Consider the following 21,391-nt stretch of genomic DNA (forward strand, 5'->3'; position numbering starts at 1 on the left):
ACATACTCAGCTGAACTTTTTTTAAAAAGACATTTCCAAGTATTGGAGTGGATGTGAAGAAACAGGATACACTGCTGGTAAGAAAGGCAAAATGAAACAAGCACTTTGGAAAACTGCTCAGCAATATCTACTGCTGTTAACAAGACAATTAGCCTACAGTCTTACAATCCTACTCATACATGTCCAACAGAAGTGCTTACATATATTCAAGACTGTTCAAGCAGTATTATTTGAAACAGCTAAAAACTTCAAACAAGGGCGCCTATGGTTAAGATGATAAGGCGCCTCCATTCCACATTAGAACACCTTGGTTCAATGCCCGGGTCCAGTTCCTGACTCCAGCTTTCTGCCAGTGAAGACCCTGGGAGGGCTGAGTTTCTAGCTCCTGGCTGAATTCAGCCTGGCCCTGGGGGAGTCAACCAGCAGATGGGAGGGCTCTGTCACTCTGCTTTTCAAGTATATACATACATACATACATACTTTTAAGAAGTAACTTTACAGAAATTAAGATTAGGGAAAATATCACTACCTTTCCCAATTAGGTACATTGCTCTATATACAACACTATTTTGTTGATCCCTAAAATAAGCACGATCCCAGGTAACACTAAAACATGCTTATTCAACACTTTTTCCAATCATACTTTGTCTTCATCTCTTAATAGGCATATTAGATCACTTTATGAATAGACAGTATATTCTTTCCACATTGCATTTGAGAGCATTAATGAAAACACACATGTACAAAACAGAGAACTTTCAAATGTGGTTGATCAGCAATATTCTACATGGTTGTGCTACGGCTTTAGGGACACCTCCTGCCTGGTTGTCTACATCAACTTTTAAAAGGGAGATCAATAATCTTGAGGTGTTCTCCTTCAAATCAATTCTTTTAAAAATTTTTTATTTCTTTATTGAGTCCAAAGCCAAGAGCATGTACTCAATCCAGGCCTCCCACACAGGTGGCAAGTACCCAAGCATTTGAGCTATCACTTGCTGCCTCCCAGGTATGTATCAACAGGAAGCTGAATTGGAAGGGGAGCAAGGACTCAAATCCAGGCACTTTGATATGGGTGTGGGCATCCCAAGCAGTATCCCACCACTACACCAAACACCCCATCAGTTCTTGATCATCCACATACCTCAGTCAACCCATGTCTGACCCCAAGCTACATTTAATGGACACCCCCCCCCCCCCCAGCTACAGGCTATTCAATATGACATCTCAACATAGGCTCTTTTGGCTTCAGTTCCTGGGTATCTCTTCTTTCTGATGCTTTCCTCCCAATTCAACTGGTTTCTATGATATTCAATAATATCTGTTTGACAAATGAAGGAATAAAAAGACAGTTGTAGGCATGCCAGTAAAATCAAGATACTTGCCAGATCTAACCAAGATTAAACAAAAATATCCAAACTCTAACATTTCAATTTTTCTTACACATTAAAAACAAAACAACCCCAGTGGCAACAAGCATACCCAGTGCCTAGATCTTGGTTTCTAAATACCACTCTTCAATAAGAGAAGCTAGAGTTCCTTGAAAATATGGCTGATTCTAGGGCTGCATCAGGCAATACACAGTATATAAGCCTTGAAACATCACGCAGTGCCAGAAAGCAAGGACATGCTCCACAAAACAAATTAGGTACATTGCTCTATCGTTGCTTGCCAGGAGCCAATCTGAAGGGGTGTTTAATGGCCACAGTGGCAACAATCTGAGCAATTAAATAATGTAGAAGTATAACAATCAGAGTGTAAGTTATCAGGAGTCCAGACTGTTTATAAAGAAATGGCTGAATGGGGCCACCGCAGTGGTGCAACCAGTTAAGAGTTAAGCAGCTGCCTGAAAAGCCAACATCCCATATGAACGAACAATGGTTCAAGTCCTGGCTGCTATAGATCAGCTCGTTGTGAATGTACCTGGGGAAGGTAGAAGATGGTCCAAGTATTTGGGTCCCTGCTAATTACATGAGAGACCCAGATGAAGTTCCCAGCTACTGGCTTTGGCCTGGCCCAATCCCAGTTGTTGCTGCCACTTGGGGAGTGAACCAATGGATGGAAGAGCTCTCTGTCTCTGTCTCTCCCTAACTCTGCCTTTCAAATAAATAAATCTTAAAAAAAAAAAAAAATGATTGAGTAAGGGGCCAGCCCCATGGCATAGTAGGCTAAGCTTCTGCCTGCAGTGCCGGCATCCCATATGGGCACTAGTAAGAGTCTCAGCTGCTCCACCACCAATCCAGTACCCTGCTAAGGGCTTGGGAAAGCAGTGGAAGATGGCCCAAGTGCTTGGGCCCCTGCACCCACGTGGGAGGCCTAGAAGAAGCTCCTGGCTCCTGGCTTTGGCCTGTCCCAGCCACAACCACTGCAGCCATTGATGGCATGAACCAGCATATGGAAGACCTCTCTATCTCTCCCTCTCTCTGTAATTCCGCCTCCCAAGCAAATAAATAAATCTTTCTTAAAAAATGACTGGGTAATTGAGGAGAAAGCAGACATCTTCCTCACAGAATTCTAAATAACAGTAAGTAGACGTTTCACACCTCAGTGAGATAGCTTAATTACCTAGTCCTCCTCCTTGAATGCAGCCTGGACTTAGTGAGTCATTTCTAAAAGGAAGAGTTTAGAAAAAGTGAAAATAACAACTTTTTAGGGAAGAAACCTTGGTAAACACTGTCTCAACCAAGTCTCAAATATCAAAGTTCACATAGCCAGAGATGCCATGTGAATATCAAAAGCTCCAGTACAGGCCCTTTACCTCTCTGATAGTCTTCCCCTGAAATCATAACCCCAGTCTAGTCATGAAAATATCAAGCAAACCTAAATTAAGGGACATTTTACAAAACACCTGACCAGTACTCCTCAAGACTGTCAAGGTCATCAGAAATTACAAGGAAACATGATGACTAAATATGGCATTCTGGATAGAATTTCTGCAGTAGAATGAGAACATTAAGACAAGAATCGGGGAAATGCAAATGAAACTAGTAGTTAACAGTTATCAGTAAAGTATCATTGTAAGCTTTTTAGTTCTGACAAATACACAATAGGATGTTAAGATTAGGGATACTAGGTGAGGAGTACATGGGTATTCTCTGCATTATCTTTGCAACTTTTTCATAAATCTAAAATTATCCCAAAACAAAAAGTTTTTATATAAACAATACACAGCGACACTCTAGGGAGTAATTATAGCCTAGCATCAAAGTACCTGGGTTCAATTACTAGCTCCAGCTCCTGACTCCAGCTTCCTGCCAATGTAGACCCTGGAAGGCAGAGCACTGATTTAAGTAACTGGGTTCCTGTCAGCCCTGTAGAAGACCTGGGTTGAATTCCCAGCTCCACCCATGAAGGCATTTAGGAAGTGAACCAGCAGACACAAAGAAGCTCAGGAGCTCTGTCCCTCTCTGCCTCTCATATAAAGAAGAAAAAAAAAAACCACTATTTTTGGAAACAGGTGATATTTCTCTCAGTTTTAACAAATATCTGGTAGAGGATCTTTTTTTCTACTTAATCAACAGGAAGCAAATGAGATATTTGCACTAGAATATATAGCTCTAATACTACTATTTGAAAGCAGGATTTGGCCGGCGCTGCGGCTCACTAGGCTAATCCTCTGCCTTGCGGCGCCGGCACACTGGGTTCTAGTCCCGGTCGGGGCACTGGATTCTGTCCCGGTTGCCCCTCTTCCAGGCTAGCTCTCTGCTGTGGCCAGGAGTGCAGTGGATAATGGCCCAAGTCCTTCGGCCCTGCACCCACATGGGAGACCAGGAGGAAGCACCTGGCTCCTGGCTTCGGATCAGCACGGTGCGCTGGCCGCGGCGGCCATTGGAGGGTGAACCAACGGCAAAGGAAGACCTTTCTCTCTGTCTCTCTCTCTCTCTCACTGTCCACTCTGCCTGTCAAAAAAAAAAAAAAAAGAAAGAAAGAAAATGAAAGCAGGACTGGAAGTATTGCTGTTACAGGCAGGGACACAGGATAAAATTGATCAGGTTTGTGAGCTGGAAGGCCATGCCTTCACCACGCCCCTGTGTGACCTAATGCCCCTACCTGGCCACACCTGTGTGCCCACTGGCCAATCAGGTGAATTAACCACTCCCCTTTGGAAGTGGATTAAAGGCCTGGAACACGGTGGGCTCAGTCCTTTTTTTTGGCCTTTTGCCTCTTTCGCCATTGCGGGTCTGTGCTGCCCTGCGCCTTGAAGGCCACACGCTCCATGCTTTCTGGCCTACATGCTCCTCCACATGGTGGGCTCCTGGTACTCAGTATGAATTCAGATTTCCCTCTTTTATATAGGGCCCTCACTCTCCTATGCATTTCTCCCATTGAATAAAAAGCTTAAAAACTGCCTCATTCATTTGTGCTAGTATTCAGAATTCTTCTCTGAATATTAGGCAAGAGCCCACAATGCTTATTAATATTTCAAATTTATTAATAAGCACATGGTAATATAATTGGCACCCCATATTCCGATATCATATGGTGACCCAGATGGGACTGTTAATGGGTCTGCCTCCAGTGACAGGAGGGAGATTCTGAACTTAAAATAAGCAACATGTTACTCTCAATCAAGATATAATCCTTGGTAGATGAATGATATTTTTCTTACAAAGTTTAGTCAAAATACTTAGGCTAAGTTTCCTGACAGCTCCTAACTCAACTAAGTACCAATGCCTGTCTGTGACTAGACTCTTTCTACTGTTTCCTCAGCAAAAGGTAGAAATACAGATAAAAAACTACAAGTGCATTATTCCAAAATTCTTCCAAAATGCCACAGACACTCCTATACAATAACACAAGCGGAAGTATGCTGGAGGGCAAATAGATTCAAACACAGTAGTGACCTTATCAAAGGCTACAACATTCTAATCTTGCAAATGAACATCCTGTTAAAGCCCCTCCCAGGGTTTTAGAAGGAGCCTGTATAAATGAAGGGGGTCGAGGTTTAAGAGATACTAGCTTCATGGTAAATTTACCACTGTGTTTATGTTTTATTTTCTCCTCTTTAATGACTATAACTACCTAGTATTTATCTTTACATCACTCCTGGAAGCCAAAACATTGCTTGTACCTACTAGGAATTCCAAGCATGCAAGTCAGACTGAATGACCCTGACATGTATGAATATACTATACAAAGAGGATAATTCTTATTACTTTAATAAGGCTACTTGCTAATCCCTAATTCCAAAATTCACCCCAATACCTCCCTTGAACACATATACATATACCTTGTATATTCCTTTCATTTAATGATCAGGATGTGAACACTAAAGAAATATAGCAAGAATAGACCAAAAAATCATATTTTAAAATATATTTTCAGTATTTCAACCTTCTCCAAAAAAAACTGTCTTTGAAATCAAGTAGAATATTATTTCACGACCATTTCCCCACAAAATTAGCATCAACCTGCTGAGAAGCTAGACTGCTGATATCCTCTTTTCAAATCCCAAACAAAGCCTGAATGTTCCCTATACCAAGAAACCATTCTCAAGGGATCCCTTATTAGTATGCACACAGACGTTCATTGTTCCTCCCAGGAAAACCTACTACCAACCTCAAGACTATCTAAAACCAAGATGTGGCCATAATTTTTAAATGTTCTTTATACATCTAAAACTAAAGATACTTCAACATTCTGAAACCAAGGTTTGAAATAAATGACTGGGGTCAAATGGGTATTTATGTCGAAAGGGCTGAGGCCATGCATGATTATAAGCACTAATACTACTGCTATCATCAATTCTTTATGGTATGCTAGAAAAATAAACATTTTAATCTTTTGAGCATCTAGAATATTATCTAAATTGCATCAGTGACTACTTTCTAAAGACTTTTTACACCAAAATGTGCTGTGAATGCCAGTTAGGAATACTGATGAATTTACAGAGCCAGATGTCTTTAACTTGTTCTTTAGGGGTGTGAAAGCAGAAACTTCATCAACCTCTAATAAACTCTCCCCAAACACCAAGGTCTTACTATGATTACAACTGCATCCACATTGAGAAAAACAAAGATGCTAAATAAGCCACTGATAAAGAACCATAAAGTCTCTTGATTCTATACAATTTATCTCCTTGTCACCTCAGAAATATTTAATAAAATATACTGCCCACTTTGAGATCCTAATTCACAATTTAAATTGATTAAATATTTTTACTTTCAACATATCTAAAGAGCTAATGTTGACTATCTCCTTCAGTCCTATATCACACCGCTTTCACAGCCATACTCTACATTAAATACTAATTAAAATTACTTAATCTTCATTGTTTTCTTCCAATATTGGTTTCATTTCCATGCCTCCAACACCATTATTCTAATTTTCATCATTCTTCTAATAGTGTATTTCTATTTACTTCATTCAAATTGAATGTAACTATTTTGGAATGTATCAACACTGTTAAAAGTAGGAGTCAATATTGTGGTGCAGCAGGTTAAGCTGCCACTTATGGAGAGCTGGTTACAGTTTCAGCTACTTACTTCTGATTCAGCTCCCTACTTATGAACCTGGGAAGGCAGCAAAGAATGGCTCAAGTGCTTGGGCCCCTTCTACCCATGCAACAGACGAGAATAAAGTTCCTGGCTCCTTGCTTTGATCTGGCCCAGACCTGTCTGTTGCAGCTATTTGGGGAGTGAACCAATGGATGGAAGCTATCTCTCTGTGTGTCTTCTCCCTCCCTCCCTCTCCCCCTCTCTGTCACTCTGCCTTCCAACCATATAAATCTTAAAAAAAAAAATAAAAAATAAAAAGTATGTGGCTAGCACATGGCACAGATAAGCTAATACTTGTGATGCCGGCATCCCAGACTGGAGTGCCGATTCCAGTCTTGGCTGCTCCATTTCCCATCCAGCTGCTTGCTAATGTGCCTGGAAAGGCAGCAGAGGATAGCCCAAGTGTCTAGGCCCCTGCTACCTATGTGGAAAACCAAAATAGAGCTCCCAGCTCCTGGATTCAGCTTGGACCAGCCATGGCTGTTGCAGCCATTTGGGGAGTGAACCAGCAAATGGAAACTCACTCACTTTCTCTTTTGCCCTGACTTTTAAGTAAATGAAAAAATAAATCTTAAATAAATAAGCAAAAAGTGTAATCAAGAGGGACCAGGCCTTTGGCACAGTGGTTAAACCATATCCCATATCAGAGTGCCTAGGTTAGAGTGCAGGCTTTGCTCCTGCTAATGTGCACCCTGGGAAGCAGAAGTGATAACGCAGGTAGTTGAATGTCTGTCTCCCATGAGGGAAACCTAGATTGAGTTCTCAGCTCCTGGCTTGCCCAGCTGCTGTGGCCATTCAAGAGAATAAACCAGCAGACAGGAGAGCTCTCTATCTGTTCATCTCTCCCCTTACCTTTCAAATAAATAAATTTTAAAAATGTTTAAATAAACAAGAACTAAAATCAAATACCACTACAAACAGGCCCAAAACAAGTCAGTACAGCAGCTGAGGTACTCTTTTTGTCTGATAGTGGCAACAACCAACACCACTCATTCAGAGACAGCAGAGGGATCCACTCACTTAAGGATTATGGCTAGGATCCATTTCTCCACACTGCGTACAACTCTGGGCACCACCACCCATCATGGGCTAGACCAGTGGCATGCAAGACAAACAATTCTGCCCCCCTGCCTGAGAGAACATCTGCCAACTTCTTTTTGTTAAAGATTTATTTATTTGAAAAAGAGGGGAATAGGGGAAAGAGAAAAAAAAGAGATACTCCATCCACTGGTTCACTCCCCAAATGTCCTCAAAGACTGAGCCTGATCCAGGCTGAAGCCAGCAGCCTGGAATTCCATCCAGGTCTCCCACGTGGGTGGCAGTAGCCCAAGCATCTGGGCCATCCTCTGCTTTTTTACCAGGCACATTAGCAAGGAGCTGGAAGGTTAACGGAACAGCAAGGACTGGAACCAGCACTCTGATACAGGATGTCAGCGTCACAGCTATTCACCACAACACTTACCCCCAGCAACTTCTTTATGGTCACAACTAAGAGGGAGGAGTTTATTAGCATCCAGGTCAGAGCCAAGATGCTGCACAGGACAGAGCCACAACAGAGAATTATCCAGCCAAAAACGTCAACACGGCTGACACTGAGAAACCCTGATAACAAGACATCTGTCCCAATTCTAAGTGAAAATAAAGAACAGCTAGTTTGGAGGCACTATGATGACATGAAAACAACACAGGACCAGGACCAGCATTGTAGCACAGTGGGTTAAGCCACGGCCTATGACTGGCATCCCATGTGAGCACTGATTTAGTCCCAGCTATTCCACTGACCAATCAGCTCCCTGCTAGTGCACCTGGGAAAGCAGCAGCAGAAGACAGCCCAAGTGTTTGGGTCCCTGCACTCACCCAGGAGATCCAGAGTTCCAGGCTACTGGCTTCAGCCTGGCCCAGCCCTGGCTACTGTCGCCATTTTGGGCAGTGAGCCAGCAAATGGAAGATACTATCCCCTTCTCTCTCTCTCTCTACCTTTCAAATAAATAAACCTTTAACAAAAGCAAGCAACACAGAACCAAAAGAGGAAGAGAAGTAGTCTTTTCATCACTTACATGTATTACCTCACTTAAACCTCTGCCCCATGAGAAAAATGATACATTTTTAAAAATATTTATTTATTTGAAAGAATTACAAGAGAGAAGGAGGGGGGGTGGGGGTCTTCATCCACTGGCTCACTCCCCAGCTGGCCACAATGGCCAGAGATGAGCCAATCCGAAGGCAGGAGCCAGGAGCTTCTTCCTGGTCTCCCCACGCAGGTGCAGGGTCCCAAGGACTTGGGCCATCTTCTAATGCTTTCCCAGGCCACAGCAGAGAGCTGGATCGGAAGTGGAGCAGCCGGGACTTGAACCAGTGCCTATATGGGATGCCAGCACTGCAGATAGTGGCTTTACCCACTATGCCACAGCGCCAGCCCTGAAAAATGATATCTTTTGATCTTACATAGGAAAAGGCTAAAGTCAGGGAGATCAAATCCTCAAGGTTACTCAGTTATCAAGGGGAGGAATCATTATATAAAGTCAAACCAAATGTGTTTCATTTCACAATACTTTTTTTTTTTTTTTTTTGACAGGAAGAGTGGACAGTGAGAGAGAGAGAGACAGAGGAAGGTCTTCCTTTTCCCGTTGGTTCACCCTCCAATGGCCGCCACGGCCGGCGTACTGTGCTGATCCGATGGCAGGAGCCAGGTACTTATCCTGGTCTCCCATGGGGTACAGGGCCCAAGGACTTGGGCCATCCTCCACTGCACTCCCTGACCACAGCAGAGAGCTGGCCTGGAAGAGGGGCAACCAGGGACAGAATCCGGCGCCCCGACCAGGACTAGAACCCGGTGTCCTGGTGCCGCAAGGTGGAGGATTAGCTTAGTCAGCCACGGCGCCGGCCCATTTCACAATACTTTAAGGCCTAAAGGTTTAAGGAAACCTGGATTTGATTTAGGGTTACCAGTATGATTTTGAGCAAGTTATCTGAACTTCCCTAAACCTCCACTGAGAAAATAAATCAATGGAAAACAAGTCAAATTATAAAAGCTGCTATATATATACACACATATAATCATGCCACATACCTTACAATGAAAAAATGCTTACAATGAAAATATTATGAATACAACTTTTTCTTAGAATTTATACAAGTATGCACAATACCAAATTATTCATCATTCTTAAAGAATTAAGAGTAGGGGCCAGCGCTGTGGCGCAGAGGGTTAATGCCCTGGCCTGAAGCACCGGCATCCCATATGGGTGTCAGTTCAAGTCCCGGCTGCTCCACTTCCCATCCAGCTCTCTGCTATGGCCTGGGAAAGCAGTACAAGATGGTCCAAGTCCTTGGGCCCCTGCACCCACATGGGAGACCTGGAAGAAGCTCCTGGCTTCGGATCAGTACAGCTCCAGCAGCTGCAGCCAATTAGGGAGTGAACCAGTGGATGGAAGACACCTCTCTCTGTCTCTCTCTCTCTCTGCCTCTCCTTCTCTCTGTGTAACTCCGACTTTCAAATAAATAAATAAATCTTTTAAAAAAAAAGTCAATGACCCACAAAACATTGTATCTTCCATAGTTCTACAACTACCCTTCAATCCTAAAGGAAATAAACTACCATAAGCAATATTGTAAAGCTCAAGACTATCCATATCATCAACTTTGATTAGGCCCTCTTCACATCTGGTAGCAGAGGTCATGAGGAGAACGAAGGAGGAGAGAGTGGATTACAACTCTACTATTGATTCTGGAAAACAACTCTGCTATCGCTCCGTAACTACAGTGTATTAGACTGAGGACAGAATGCTATCACTCATACTAATTTCATTTCAATACAAGCTTCTAATTAAAAAAAAAAAAAGAGTCAATCAGTCTTTAACAACTAAACTACCCTCTACTGGGATGAAGTTCAAGAAACAACATGGAATGGAGTTTGCTGTCTGCCCTCTTCAGAAATTACTGCAACCATGCTGCTTCCAAAAGCAGACTGAATACAACCAATTTTTCCCTTTGACAACTAAATCCCACAGAACAGCCTGGGATACATCTTTTGGTGCCATCTTAATACGAAGTTAATAAATTACAATGGCAATTATTTCCCGCTAATATAAAGTCCAAGTCTAAAAGCAATCAGCAGGGTCCGGCTTTGTGGCATAGCTGGTTAAGCTACGCTTACAGGCGCGCTGATTGGAGTTGCAGCTGTTCCCCTTCGGATCCAGCTCTCTGCTGTGGCCTGGGAAAGCAGTGGAAGATGGTCCAAGTGCTCGGGCCCCTGCACCCATGTGGGAGACTGGGATGAGCCATTTGGGGATGGAAGCGGATGAAGATCTCTTTCTCTTTCTCTCAGAATTTCTGCAATAAGCACATCATTTACTCAACAAAACTATTTTAAAAAAAGAATTTCCCCCCAAAAATCATAAAAAGGCTAGTTGTAAATAAAAATGTTATTTACTGGCCACTAAAAATTTGTTTGCCTTATATAAAAAAGGAGAAGCACATAAGTGTTTCATGGGAACTGGAAGAACTGGTAACTACAGTCTAAAACGTTTAATCAATTTAGATAAGAATTTTCATTAAATGCGATCTCAGTAGTTCTGAATTACATCTTTCACCTTAAGCATTTTGACACTTCCATCAACTTTCTAAAAGTGAAGGTGGATTGTTTGCCTGTGTTTTTAATAGACTTGCCTCTCAAAAGACGGAATTAAATACAGACGGAGAAGAGAAACCTATTATCAGTCTTCTGCTCTTCAAGGAGCACTCGGGTAAACCCCTGGCTAGAGCATGTCACTCTTCAGGAGATTATCCGGCAGAATTTACATTCGGCAGACAGAACGAAATCCCATTTTCTCCGACTCAACATCCTGTCCATTTTTTACAAGATTGTTTTCCATCACACACACACACACACACACACACACACAAGTTAACATATACGTAAGTGATATTTTCGAATCTCAAGTTAAACATTATTTAGTCCATTTCCCCCTTTCTCCAAAAAATACCAGAAATCTCCTCAGGGCTTTAGAGTTCTTCACACTGCCAAACCGAAGGCATTGTGTCAGATTTAAAATACTAGCTGGTTATTCCTTCCTAAAGATGCGATTTCTAAGACTCCTTGACAAGCTCTCACGTGAACACTTCACAGCCCCTCAGCACACGGCGGGCACAGCCCCAAGCGCACGGCCCAGGCACGAACTACGCACACAGCTTCTCCGGAAAGCACGCAGCCCCGCATCGTTCCCCCGAACAAGCCCGCGCAGCAGCCGGTGGGACCCACCGCCTGCCGTGGGGGGCGCAGGCCCGCGCCCGACCCCAGGCTCGCCCCAGGCCCCCTCCCAGCTCTTCTTTGTGCAGCCATCCACCCCCGCCCGAGACTCTGACGGACGCGGAGCTCTGCCTGCTCGCAGCATCCACTCCGCCCTCCCCCCGTCCCCAGGCCCGGGTCCTGCCCACGGCGCACCGTAGGAGGGGGAGGATCGCGGGGACGAAAGGACTGAGCCCAGAGTCTGCAAAAAAGAGAGGGCCCGAGGACTGCGAGTGGAAGGGGCCCGGTGGGCTCACCCGCAGTGGGGGGCGGCTCTCCCTCGTCGCCGGCGGCGGGCGCCAGGGTGACGGCGCCGTCCCTCCAGATGCGGATCTGCTCGGCCGAGCGCACGCGGCGGCGGGGCTGGCGGCGGCGGGTGGCCGCGGCGCGCAGGGAGCCGCAGCACTGGTAGCACACGGCCCACGCCTGCTCCTCGTTGATGGGCTGGTTGTAGAGCCTCAGGATCTCTTCCAGGCTCAGGGCGTCCTCCGTGCCCCCGGCCGCGCCGGCCTCCGGCGGCCCCTCGCCGCTCGCCGGGTCGGCCCTCGGCTCCCCGCCGCCTGCCGGGCCGGCCGCCTGAGCCATCCTGCGGATAGGCGCTGCGCTTGGCCGCCGCGCCGTGTGTCCGCGTCTCCTCAGCTCCACAGCATCGTTTCCGCGCGACGCCGCCTCCTCATGCCCCGAGCCGCCGCCGCTGCCGCCGCCCAACCCGGCCGCGCGCGCCGCCCCGGGGACCGAGGCGAAGGCCCGGGCGGCGTAGGCGAGCGGAGGGCGGCGAGGACGCCGCGGATGTCTTGACCAGGCCGCCGCCGGCCGGTAGCTACGCGATGGCGTCCGCCCGCCCCGCCCCGCCTCGCCTCGCCCCGCCCCGCGCCCAGCCCTCGGGGCAGCCGCACGGTCCGGAGAGGGCGCTTGGTAGGGGTGGGGGGCCGGGGAGGGGGCGCGGCCGGGGGGCGCGTGGCGCGGGGTCAGGGGCCGCCGGAGGCGTGGCGCGTGGTCCGGAGAGGACGAGGAGTCGGGGGCTGCGTGGGGGGAGCCGCTGCGGGGGGCGGGGCGGGGCGCGCGGTCAGGAGGGTTCCCACGGTCGGGGACTCCGCCCCGCCGGCTGTGCTGGGGCCCTGAGCGTGTCCAGCGGGTCGCCACCCTGCGGAGCGGGGAAGTCGCTGTCCATGCCCGGGACTGGTTTCCCGACGATCTCATTAGGAGCTTGAACCCGGCCTCAGTTCAGGTCTGCAGAACCCCTCGCCTCTGGCTGCCCAGGACGTGTGCGCTGGCCCCTGGGCGCCGAGGCTCCTCTCGGCTCGCAGCCTGGACCACCGGCGCTGTGGTGCCTCGTGCCCTGCTCTGCTATGGTGAGGTTTCTGGTGTACTGAATCTCTCCAGAGTTCAGGGAGGGCGGAGATCTTCCCAGGTTTTGCTAACTGACTTCACCCAAAAGCCTAAATCAGGATCTGGGCTTGCAGCCGTCGGTTTCCGCGTCCTTTCGGATTCATTTGTAACATTTGTGCAACCTCTCACTAAGATCACGTGTCCCCGTAACCGCGTTCGTGGTAGCCCAGTTAGCTCAGCTGCTCATTCGGTGTTTAACTGATATCGCACTGACAGAATTGGACTGAGGGAGTTGAGCCATAGAATGCAACAAAGACATACTTTTGGGGGACCTCAATGAGCCCATTAAACCATGCAGTAAAAATAGGTAATTCTTAAATAGAACAATCACCCCACTGTTAAATGAGTTTGATTGGTAACAGTGTCCTCTGAGTGAGGCTATTCCTGTGTGGAAAACCTCCAGCTGAAAGTACCAAGAAACTTACACTAAGTAGTGACAGACCTTTCAGGGCAGAGTTTTGTGTGCAGCATTAGATATTGAATCACACTTTCATCTATTGTGTCCTGCAGTATGCAGTAGAAATTACAATAATCTGTTGTTAAATGCTTAAGATAACCACCATATGGGCAGGAATGGGGAAAAGCGAAAAGACCAATGGAGGCAGGAGAAGAGAGCGTCCTGCTACCTGGTACCTTATTGTAATTTCACTACAAAAGGTAACAAACAACTCTTTAAAGTCGCATCACTTACTTGTGGGGGCATAATCCCACTTGTAAAAAAGTGCAGTATCACTGTGTGCCGAAGGCCAGAGAGGCAAGTGTCTTTAATTTCTATGTGAAACTGTATTTGTATATACATACATATCTTCTTGATTTAAAACATGGTCAAACATTCCCAAATCGACTGTCTTTAAAGTTGAGAGCCTGGGGCCTGGTGTTAACATCCCACATCAGAGTTCTGGCTGCTCTGCTTCCAATCCAGCTCTTTGTTGGACTGGGCCCCTGCTACCCACCTGCAACACCAGGATGGAGTTCCTGGCTGCTGGCCTAGGCCTGGACCAGTCTGGGTCGCTTTAGCCATTTAGAGAGTGAACCAGCAGATCGAAGACATATGTCTCTCACTGTCGCTCTTTCAAATAAATATATAATCTTAAAAAAAATGTCGACATCTGTATGGATTTCAGAAACAAGGGCTTCAGGTAGTTCAGACAACCTAGGAAAACAGCAAAGTGCTCTGCTTTTATGGGCAACACCGCCATCTTCTGGCATTCTAGGTTATTAACAGCTACAGTCAGAAACATTATCGGCCTTGCCTTAGGCCAAGAGGCAAGTTGGATGAATTAATCAACTAAGGAATCCATGGTCCACTCGCTCTTCATGGCTTAAGGGAGTAAAAAAAATCTAAGTAAAGATAACAATAGAAGGAAGGGGAAAGGAAGTGAAGTGGGAAAAAAGGGGAAAAACAAATTTAAAACATTATATTTAAAAGATACATTCTTATGCACCAGTCATAGTTTCCAAGGCTATGGAAGCCCCTTGAGTTCTCCGACTCTTATCATGTTTAGACAAGGTCATAGTCAAAGTGGAGGTTCTCTCCTCCCTTCAGAGAAAGGTGCCTCCTTCTTTGAAGACCTGTTCTTTCCACTGGGATCTCACTCACAGAGATCTTTCATTTAGGGTTGGTTGGTTTGTTTGTTTGTTTGTTTGTTTTTTGCCAGAGTGTCTTGGCTTTCCATGCCTGAAATACTCTCATGGGCTTTTCAGCCAGATCGGAATGGCTTTAGGGCTGATTCTGAGGCCAGAGTGCTGTTTAGGACATCCGCCATTCTATGAGTCTGCTGAGTATCTCGCTTCCCATGTTGGATCACTCTCCCCTTTATTTATTCTATCAGTTAGTATTAGCAGGTACTAGATTTGTTTATGTGCTCCCTTTGACTCTTAGTCCTTTCATTATGATCAATTGTGAACTGAAATTGATCACTTGGACTAGTGAGATGGCATTGGTACCTGACACCTTGATGGGATTAAATTGGAGTCCCCTGGTATGTTTCTAACTCTACCATTTGGGGCAAGTCAGCTTGAGCATGTCCCAAATTGTACATCTCTTCCCTCTCTTATTCCCACTCTTATGTTTAACAGGGATCACATTTCAGTTAAATTTCAACACTTAAGAATAACTGTGTATTAATTACAGAATTAAACCAGTCATATTAAGTAGAACAGACAAAAAAAAACTACTAAGAGGGATAATGTATTAAGTTGTTCATTAACAGTCAGGGCTATGCTGATCAAGGGGCTTTCATAGCCTTGGAAACTCATGACTGGTGCATAGGGAGATTACTGATGCCATAAACAGGAGTGTCAATTTGTAAAGTCAACAACAGGAGTCACTGTGCACTTAACTCTCATGTAGGATCTCTGTCCTTAATGTGCTGTACATTGAGACTTAATGCTATAACGAGTACTCAAACAATATATTTCACTTTGTGTTTCTGTGGGGGTGCAAACTGTTGAAATCTTTACTTAATGTATACTAAACTGATCTTCTGTAGATAAAGAGAATCGAAAATGAATCCTCATGTGAATGGAAGGGGAGAGGGAGTGGGAAAGGGGAGGGTTGCGGGTGGGAGGGACGTTATTGGGGGGAAGCCATTGTAATCCATAAGCTGTACTTTGGAAACTTATATTCATTAAATAAAAGTTAAAAAAAAAGTACAAATAAAAAAAAAGATACATTCTTAAAAACAAATTTTCACAGATACTAAGTTATAGTTAGGAGAAATGAGCTCCAGTGCCTATTTCACAATGAGGGACTGTACAGAGTAATGTACTATATGTTTCAAGAAAGCTAGACAAAAGGATTTTGATTGTTTTTACCAAAAAGAAGCATGTGGAGAGAGCCATATCCTGATTTGGAAGCTGATTAATGTATACAGGCATCAAAACATCACATGTTGCCCTATAGGGGTTTACCTTTTTTTTTTTTTTTTTTTTTTTTTTTTTTTTTTTTTTTAACAGGCAGAGTGGACAGTGAGAGAGAGAGAAAGGTCTTCCTTTGCCGTTGGTTCACCCTCCAATGGCCGCCATGGCCGGCGAGCTGCGGCTGGCGCACCGCGAGGATCCGAAGGCAGGAGCCAGGTGCTTCTCCTGGTCTCCCATGGGGTGCAGGGCCCAAGCACTTGGGCCATCCTCCACTGAACTCCCGGGCCACAGCAGAGAGCTGGCCTGGAAGAGGAGCAACCGGGACAGAATTCGGCGCCCCTGTTGGGACTAGAACCCAGTGTCCTGGCACCGCAAGGCGGAGGATTAGCCTATTGAGCCACTGCACCGGCCCAGTTTACAGTTTTATGTGTCAACTTAAAAAATGAATTTGCAATGATAGAGTTTTTTTTAACCTGTTCAAAGTTGCAGTTTTGAAGAATATCAACACATCTTGAGAGGAAAAATGTGATGTCCTTGAATCGTGAGGTCATGTGCAATAGAAGAGCTTTTCTTATTTTCAGCCAAGTGCAAGTTCTCAGCTACAATATTCTATCTTTAAAGTAAATATTTTGGGGCTGGCGCTGTGGCATAGCCGGTAAAGCCGCCACCTGCGATGCAGGCATGCCATGTGGGTGCCGGTTCGAGTCCTGGCTGCTCCACTTCCCATCCAGTTACCTGTTGATGGCCTGGGAAAGCAGTAGAAAATGGCCCAAGTCCTTGGACTCCTGCACCTGTGTGGGAGACCCAGAAGGAAGAAACTCCTGGCTTCTGGCTTCGGATTAGCTCAGCTCTGGCTGTTGCAGCCACTTGGAGAGTGAACCAGCAGATGGAAGACTTCTCTCTCTGCCTCTGCCTCTGCCTCACTGTAACTCTGCCTTTCAAATAAATCAATAAATATATAGTTTTAAAAAAAATAAAGTAAATATTTTGCCTGTGTGATCTTATAAGTAATTACGTTGAGGCAAGATGACAAGTAAAACATTGCTTGTGTTCCTTCTCTACATAGAATAAATAGAAGGCAAATCTTAAAATACCTGGCTGTCTTCTTCCTAAATCTAGCCATTATATTGTATATAAATACTTGACACTTTCTGTACAAAGACAATGTTATTTTGTTTTTTTAAATAGGATTTTCAGAACTCTTTGAAATCTTGATAAGCTCCATGGTCCAGGGTTATGCTACTCTTTGAAATTGAGTGCTAAGAGCCGGCACTGTGGCACAGCGGGTTAAAGCCCTGGCCTGAAGCACCGGCATCCCATAAGGGCATTGGTTCTAGTCCCAGCTGCTCCTCTTCCAATCCAGCTCTCTGCTACGGCCTGGGAAAGCAATAGAAGATGGCCCAAGCCCTTGGGTGCTTGCACCTGTATGGGAGACCCAGAAGAAGCTCCTGCTGCTGCTTCGGCTCAACTGCAGCTGTTGTGGCCATCTGGGGAGTGAACCAGCAGATGGAAGACCTCTCTCTCTGTCTCTGCCTCTCTCTGTAACTCTTTCAAATAAACAAAATAAATTTAAAAAAAAAGTGAGTGCTGACAATTGAAAGATGCCCAAGAGATTGAGAAGTCTTGATGAGGACGAGCAATCCTCTGGAATAAGTTGGCACCTTCCCATTCTCTCATTTTCAGTTCAAACTCAAAGACTCAAATCCCTTTATGTCCGGTATTTTTTGTTCCAATTTCTGTTGTTGGTTTTATTTTTACTCAGTGACATCACTTTTTAAAATTACCATATATAGTTAAAAGGTCTGAACAACTCTACAACTCTCAAAGTGCTTGTGAGATCTGTGAAAAACGATGGCGTATGTTACTCTGAATGATTTTAGTTTTCTTTGATTTTGTTGTGTTTATTAAAAAATGGAATCCTTGACAGTTCTTTTTTCTTTTCTTATATTTACTTATCATTTTTGCAGAATAAATGTACTTCATGCTTCATACTCTGGACGTGCTGGTTGAGCTGCTCTGTGTCTTTCAGGGAGCACAGTCTGTCTGTGCCGCCCAAGCTTATCCCAGACACTCCCAGACAATTGCTCCTAAGAGGTACATTCACCTAGAAAAGTGCACCAAAAAGGTAAAAAAAAAAATAGAGCAGCATATTTTTTCAATGTTATAACCTAAATTTTCACTGCCCACATTATAATACCTTATAAAATGTTATTTTATACTTTCAAAGAGCTTTCTTCAGTTTTGTAACTCAGAGGGTCACACAATATTATCCTGATCCTACAGACAAGAAAGTACCATCATGGGAGAAAATACAGAAGTAGGAAATGAAAGCGTGGGGCTGGAACTCAGGCCTCCCGGCCAAGTCAGCTCTTTCTGCTCCATTACAACTTCTCTCTAAATTTGCGCAGAACAAGAAAGTCCTGCCACTTCATCTCTGCCAAGCATGACTACATAATCAGCAGGTGCTTTAATATTTGTACATATCAATATGACAGATTAGACTCCTGATTGCTTAATACACTTTAACTGAAACCCGGCAATGATGGCTCATCTCTCTGGACCAATTTCTTATAAATTGGCTGTCAGTTAGGTTTCACCATGGCACTTATCTCCCCATGGTCATTACCTTCCGAGTAACCTATGGTGATCAAAGGATTGTAAATTACCACTCCTATCTGGAGGCCGAATTCTATCACCAACCCAAAAAGCAATTTTAAATTGATCTCTTGTAATTGGATATTAATCAATAATCTTTAAAATTAGTCACGAAAACTAGCATTTGACCTTATACCCAGAACTAGAAGTACACAGACCAGATAGGAATACAACAAAACTGGCTTCATCTGATCTATAAACTTAGAAAGAATTAATTTTTTCTTTCTTATGGTAAACATGCACGTTTACTGGAAAACATTTAGAAAATATTCATTAATGCTCTTTTAGTACATTCCATCCTAAACCAACGTTTTCCCACAACATTTTCACTCTGTAACATCTAATATATTTATAACACACTTTGATGAAATACAATTTACATGAAACAAAAGTAGAGAAACAGTAAAATCTGTGGAGAGTAGCCAGCTAGGACATTCATGAGGAAATACTATGCCAAATAATAGTCATGTTTCATCTTGTTAACTTTGCTGTGAAAGTTATTTTAAACCAATGTAGATAGAGAATATTTTGGTTCTGGATGTGACTGGAATTATTAGCTTCAATTAAGTAAGAAGATTCGATTCAGAAGAGACCTCATGGATCTAAATTTCATGTTAAGCTACTGTATTATTGTTTAAGGAAACTGGAGTCTGCCAAGGTTAAGTGACTTACCCCAAATTACTGCCATCTGACAGGAATAAACTAATTTAAATAGATTTCCCCCCAAAAAAAGAAAAGAAGAAACTTTGCAGATCCTCCATTTTAACCATATTGCCCAACTCTCATCAGATTTTTTTTAAGTTAGGACAGGCAGTAGCCTAGGTTTTATTTCTAGTGGGAAATAAAAATAAAGACAAAGATATCTTTATTTGATATCATAATTTGGTGTTTGACAATAATTGCTTTGAAATGGAAAATTTTCCATAAAACTTTGAGGAAACCGGAGTTTTGGGTTGTGCAAATTGGTAAGAAATAGTCAGGGGTGGACATTTGGCAGAGTGGTTAAAACACTACTTGAGAGGCCTAAATCCCACATTAGCGTGCCTGGGCTGGAATCCCAGCTCCACTTCTGATTCCAGATTCCTGCTAATGTGCACCTTGGAATACTACAGGTGATGGGTCTAGTTGCTTGAGTCCTTGCCTCTGGGAGACCTGGGTTGAGTTCCTAGCTCCCAGCTTTGGCCTGGCCTCGTCTTGGCTGTTGAGAGCATTCGGTGAGTGAACCCATGAAAGAGAGTGAGCTTTTTCTGTGGCTCTCATAGATGGATAAATTTAAAAATTAGTCCCCTGAGGCGAACACCACGGAATGTGTACAGCCGCATTGCTTGGCTCTGGCTGTACATTCCGAGCTGAGAGACTGCAGACCGCGGAGCCGCGCTGTGGCACCGTGGTGTCCCAGCAGTTGCTTGGTGTGTTTTTGTGCTCCAGAAGCGCGAAAAGCCGCTAGTCGCCTCGAGGATGAGGAACATTGTTTGGTGGCCTTCAAAGGAGTCCTCCGTCGGGTGCGAGAATGGAATTGAGGCCCAATTCGGCTACCGCATCCGAGGCAAGGACCTCCGGAAGCTCCACAAGGCCGCCAGCGAGGGGGACGGAGCCAGGGTCCAGCACCTCCTCTTGCTGAAGAAAAGCGGCGTGAATGACCACGACAGGAAGAACAGGACTGTCCTGCACTTGGCATGCGCCAACGGTCATTCAGAAGTGGTGACCCTGCTTCTTGAGAGAAAATGGGTGATCAATGTCCCTGACGATGACAACATGACACCTCTGATGAAGGCTGTTCAGAGTGCAAGAATTCTACTCGATCACGGGGCTGGTGCAAATGTTATAGATGACAACGGCAACACAGCCCTCCACTATGCAGCCTACTGTGAGAATGCTGGAATAGCAAAATAATTACTCTTACACAGTGCCAATGTTGAAGTGAGGAACAAGGATGGCTTCACACCACTATTACTTGCAATATATGAAAATGGTGAGGAAATAGCAGAATTTTTAATAAAGAAGGGAGCCAATATTCATGCTGTTGATAAGATTAAACGGATGGCTCTCATGCTGGCCGCACAATATAGATCTAGGATAGTAAGGCTTCTTCTAGAAAAAGGAATTGATGCCTCTTGTTTAAACACGTATGGATGGCCTGCAGAAAAGCTTGCTCTCGTTACATTCAATCTAACTAATCGCCAGCTAATTCTGGATTATGAAGATGAACACAGATACAAAATGCTTGAAAAGAATAATCCAGACACTTATAAGAAAACAAAATCACAACCAGATGTGTTCAAGGAGCCACTAGATGATAGCAACAACACTAATAATTCTAAAAGCATGGGGTCTGAATTTGGACATGTGCCTTCTCTCAAACATGATGACTTAGTCACAAAATTTGAGGCAGAAGAAGAAAAGCTTGATGGGAATGAAAACAACCAATCTCCATTAAGGAAGAAAAGGCACAGCTAAAGAAACTTACTGAGTTGGAATATAATTTGGATGAACAAAAGAAGAAAAATGTTGAATTAGAGAAAGAGCTAATCGAATATAAGAGACTTTTAACAATTGCAAGAAACAAGTTAATACAATATGAAAAAGGCGCTTGCAGTGTCCATGGAGATCTCATAATCAGTGCCTCCGGAGTGGACATTCACAGTGATATGGAGGAAGAAAACAATTTACTTCAAGAAGCAGATGAGCTGTTGCAGAACTTGGA

The 21,391-nt window shown here is 44.4% G+C and overlaps 2 protein-coding genes across 7 annotated transcripts in view; one reads left to right on the top strand and one right to left on the bottom strand.

Annotated features, from left to right (window-relative positions):
• SPIRE1 (spire type actin nucleation factor 1) overlaps positions 1-12,686 on the bottom strand; it is a 204,887-nt gene extending 192,201 nt beyond the window's left edge. Inside the window, exon 1 of one of the 6 annotated variants that reach the window (XM_017343990.4) lies at positions 12,039-12,660. In XM_017343990.4, coding sequence (XP_017199479.2) covers positions 12,039-12,366 — 328 coding nt within the window. In that variant the 5' untranslated portion in view covers positions 12,367-12,660. Of the gene's footprint in view, positions 1-12,038 lie in introns of all 6 variants that reach the window. The other 5 variants (XM_017343991.3, XM_008261008.4, XM_070050511.2 and 2 more) reach the window with 5 other exon arrangements.
• Positions 12,687-20,145: 7,459 nt separating this feature from the next.
• ANKRD30B (ankyrin repeat domain 30B) lies at positions 20,146-21,161 on the top strand. Its single transcript, XM_089305839.1, is given in 1 exon segment — positions 20,146-21,161. A coding segment is annotated over 1 exon segment (999 nt). The 3' UTR covers positions 21,145-21,161.
• The last annotated feature ends 230 nt before the right edge of the window (positions 21,162-21,391 follow it).

The sequence above is a fragment of the Oryctolagus cuniculus genome, chromosome 10, assembly GCF_051225735.1.
Source record: "Oryctolagus cuniculus isolate XC-2025 breed Fujian yellow rabbit chromosome 10, ASM5122573v1, whole genome shotgun sequence".
Lineage (NCBI taxonomy): Eukaryota > Metazoa > Chordata > Mammalia > Lagomorpha > Leporidae > Oryctolagus > Oryctolagus cuniculus.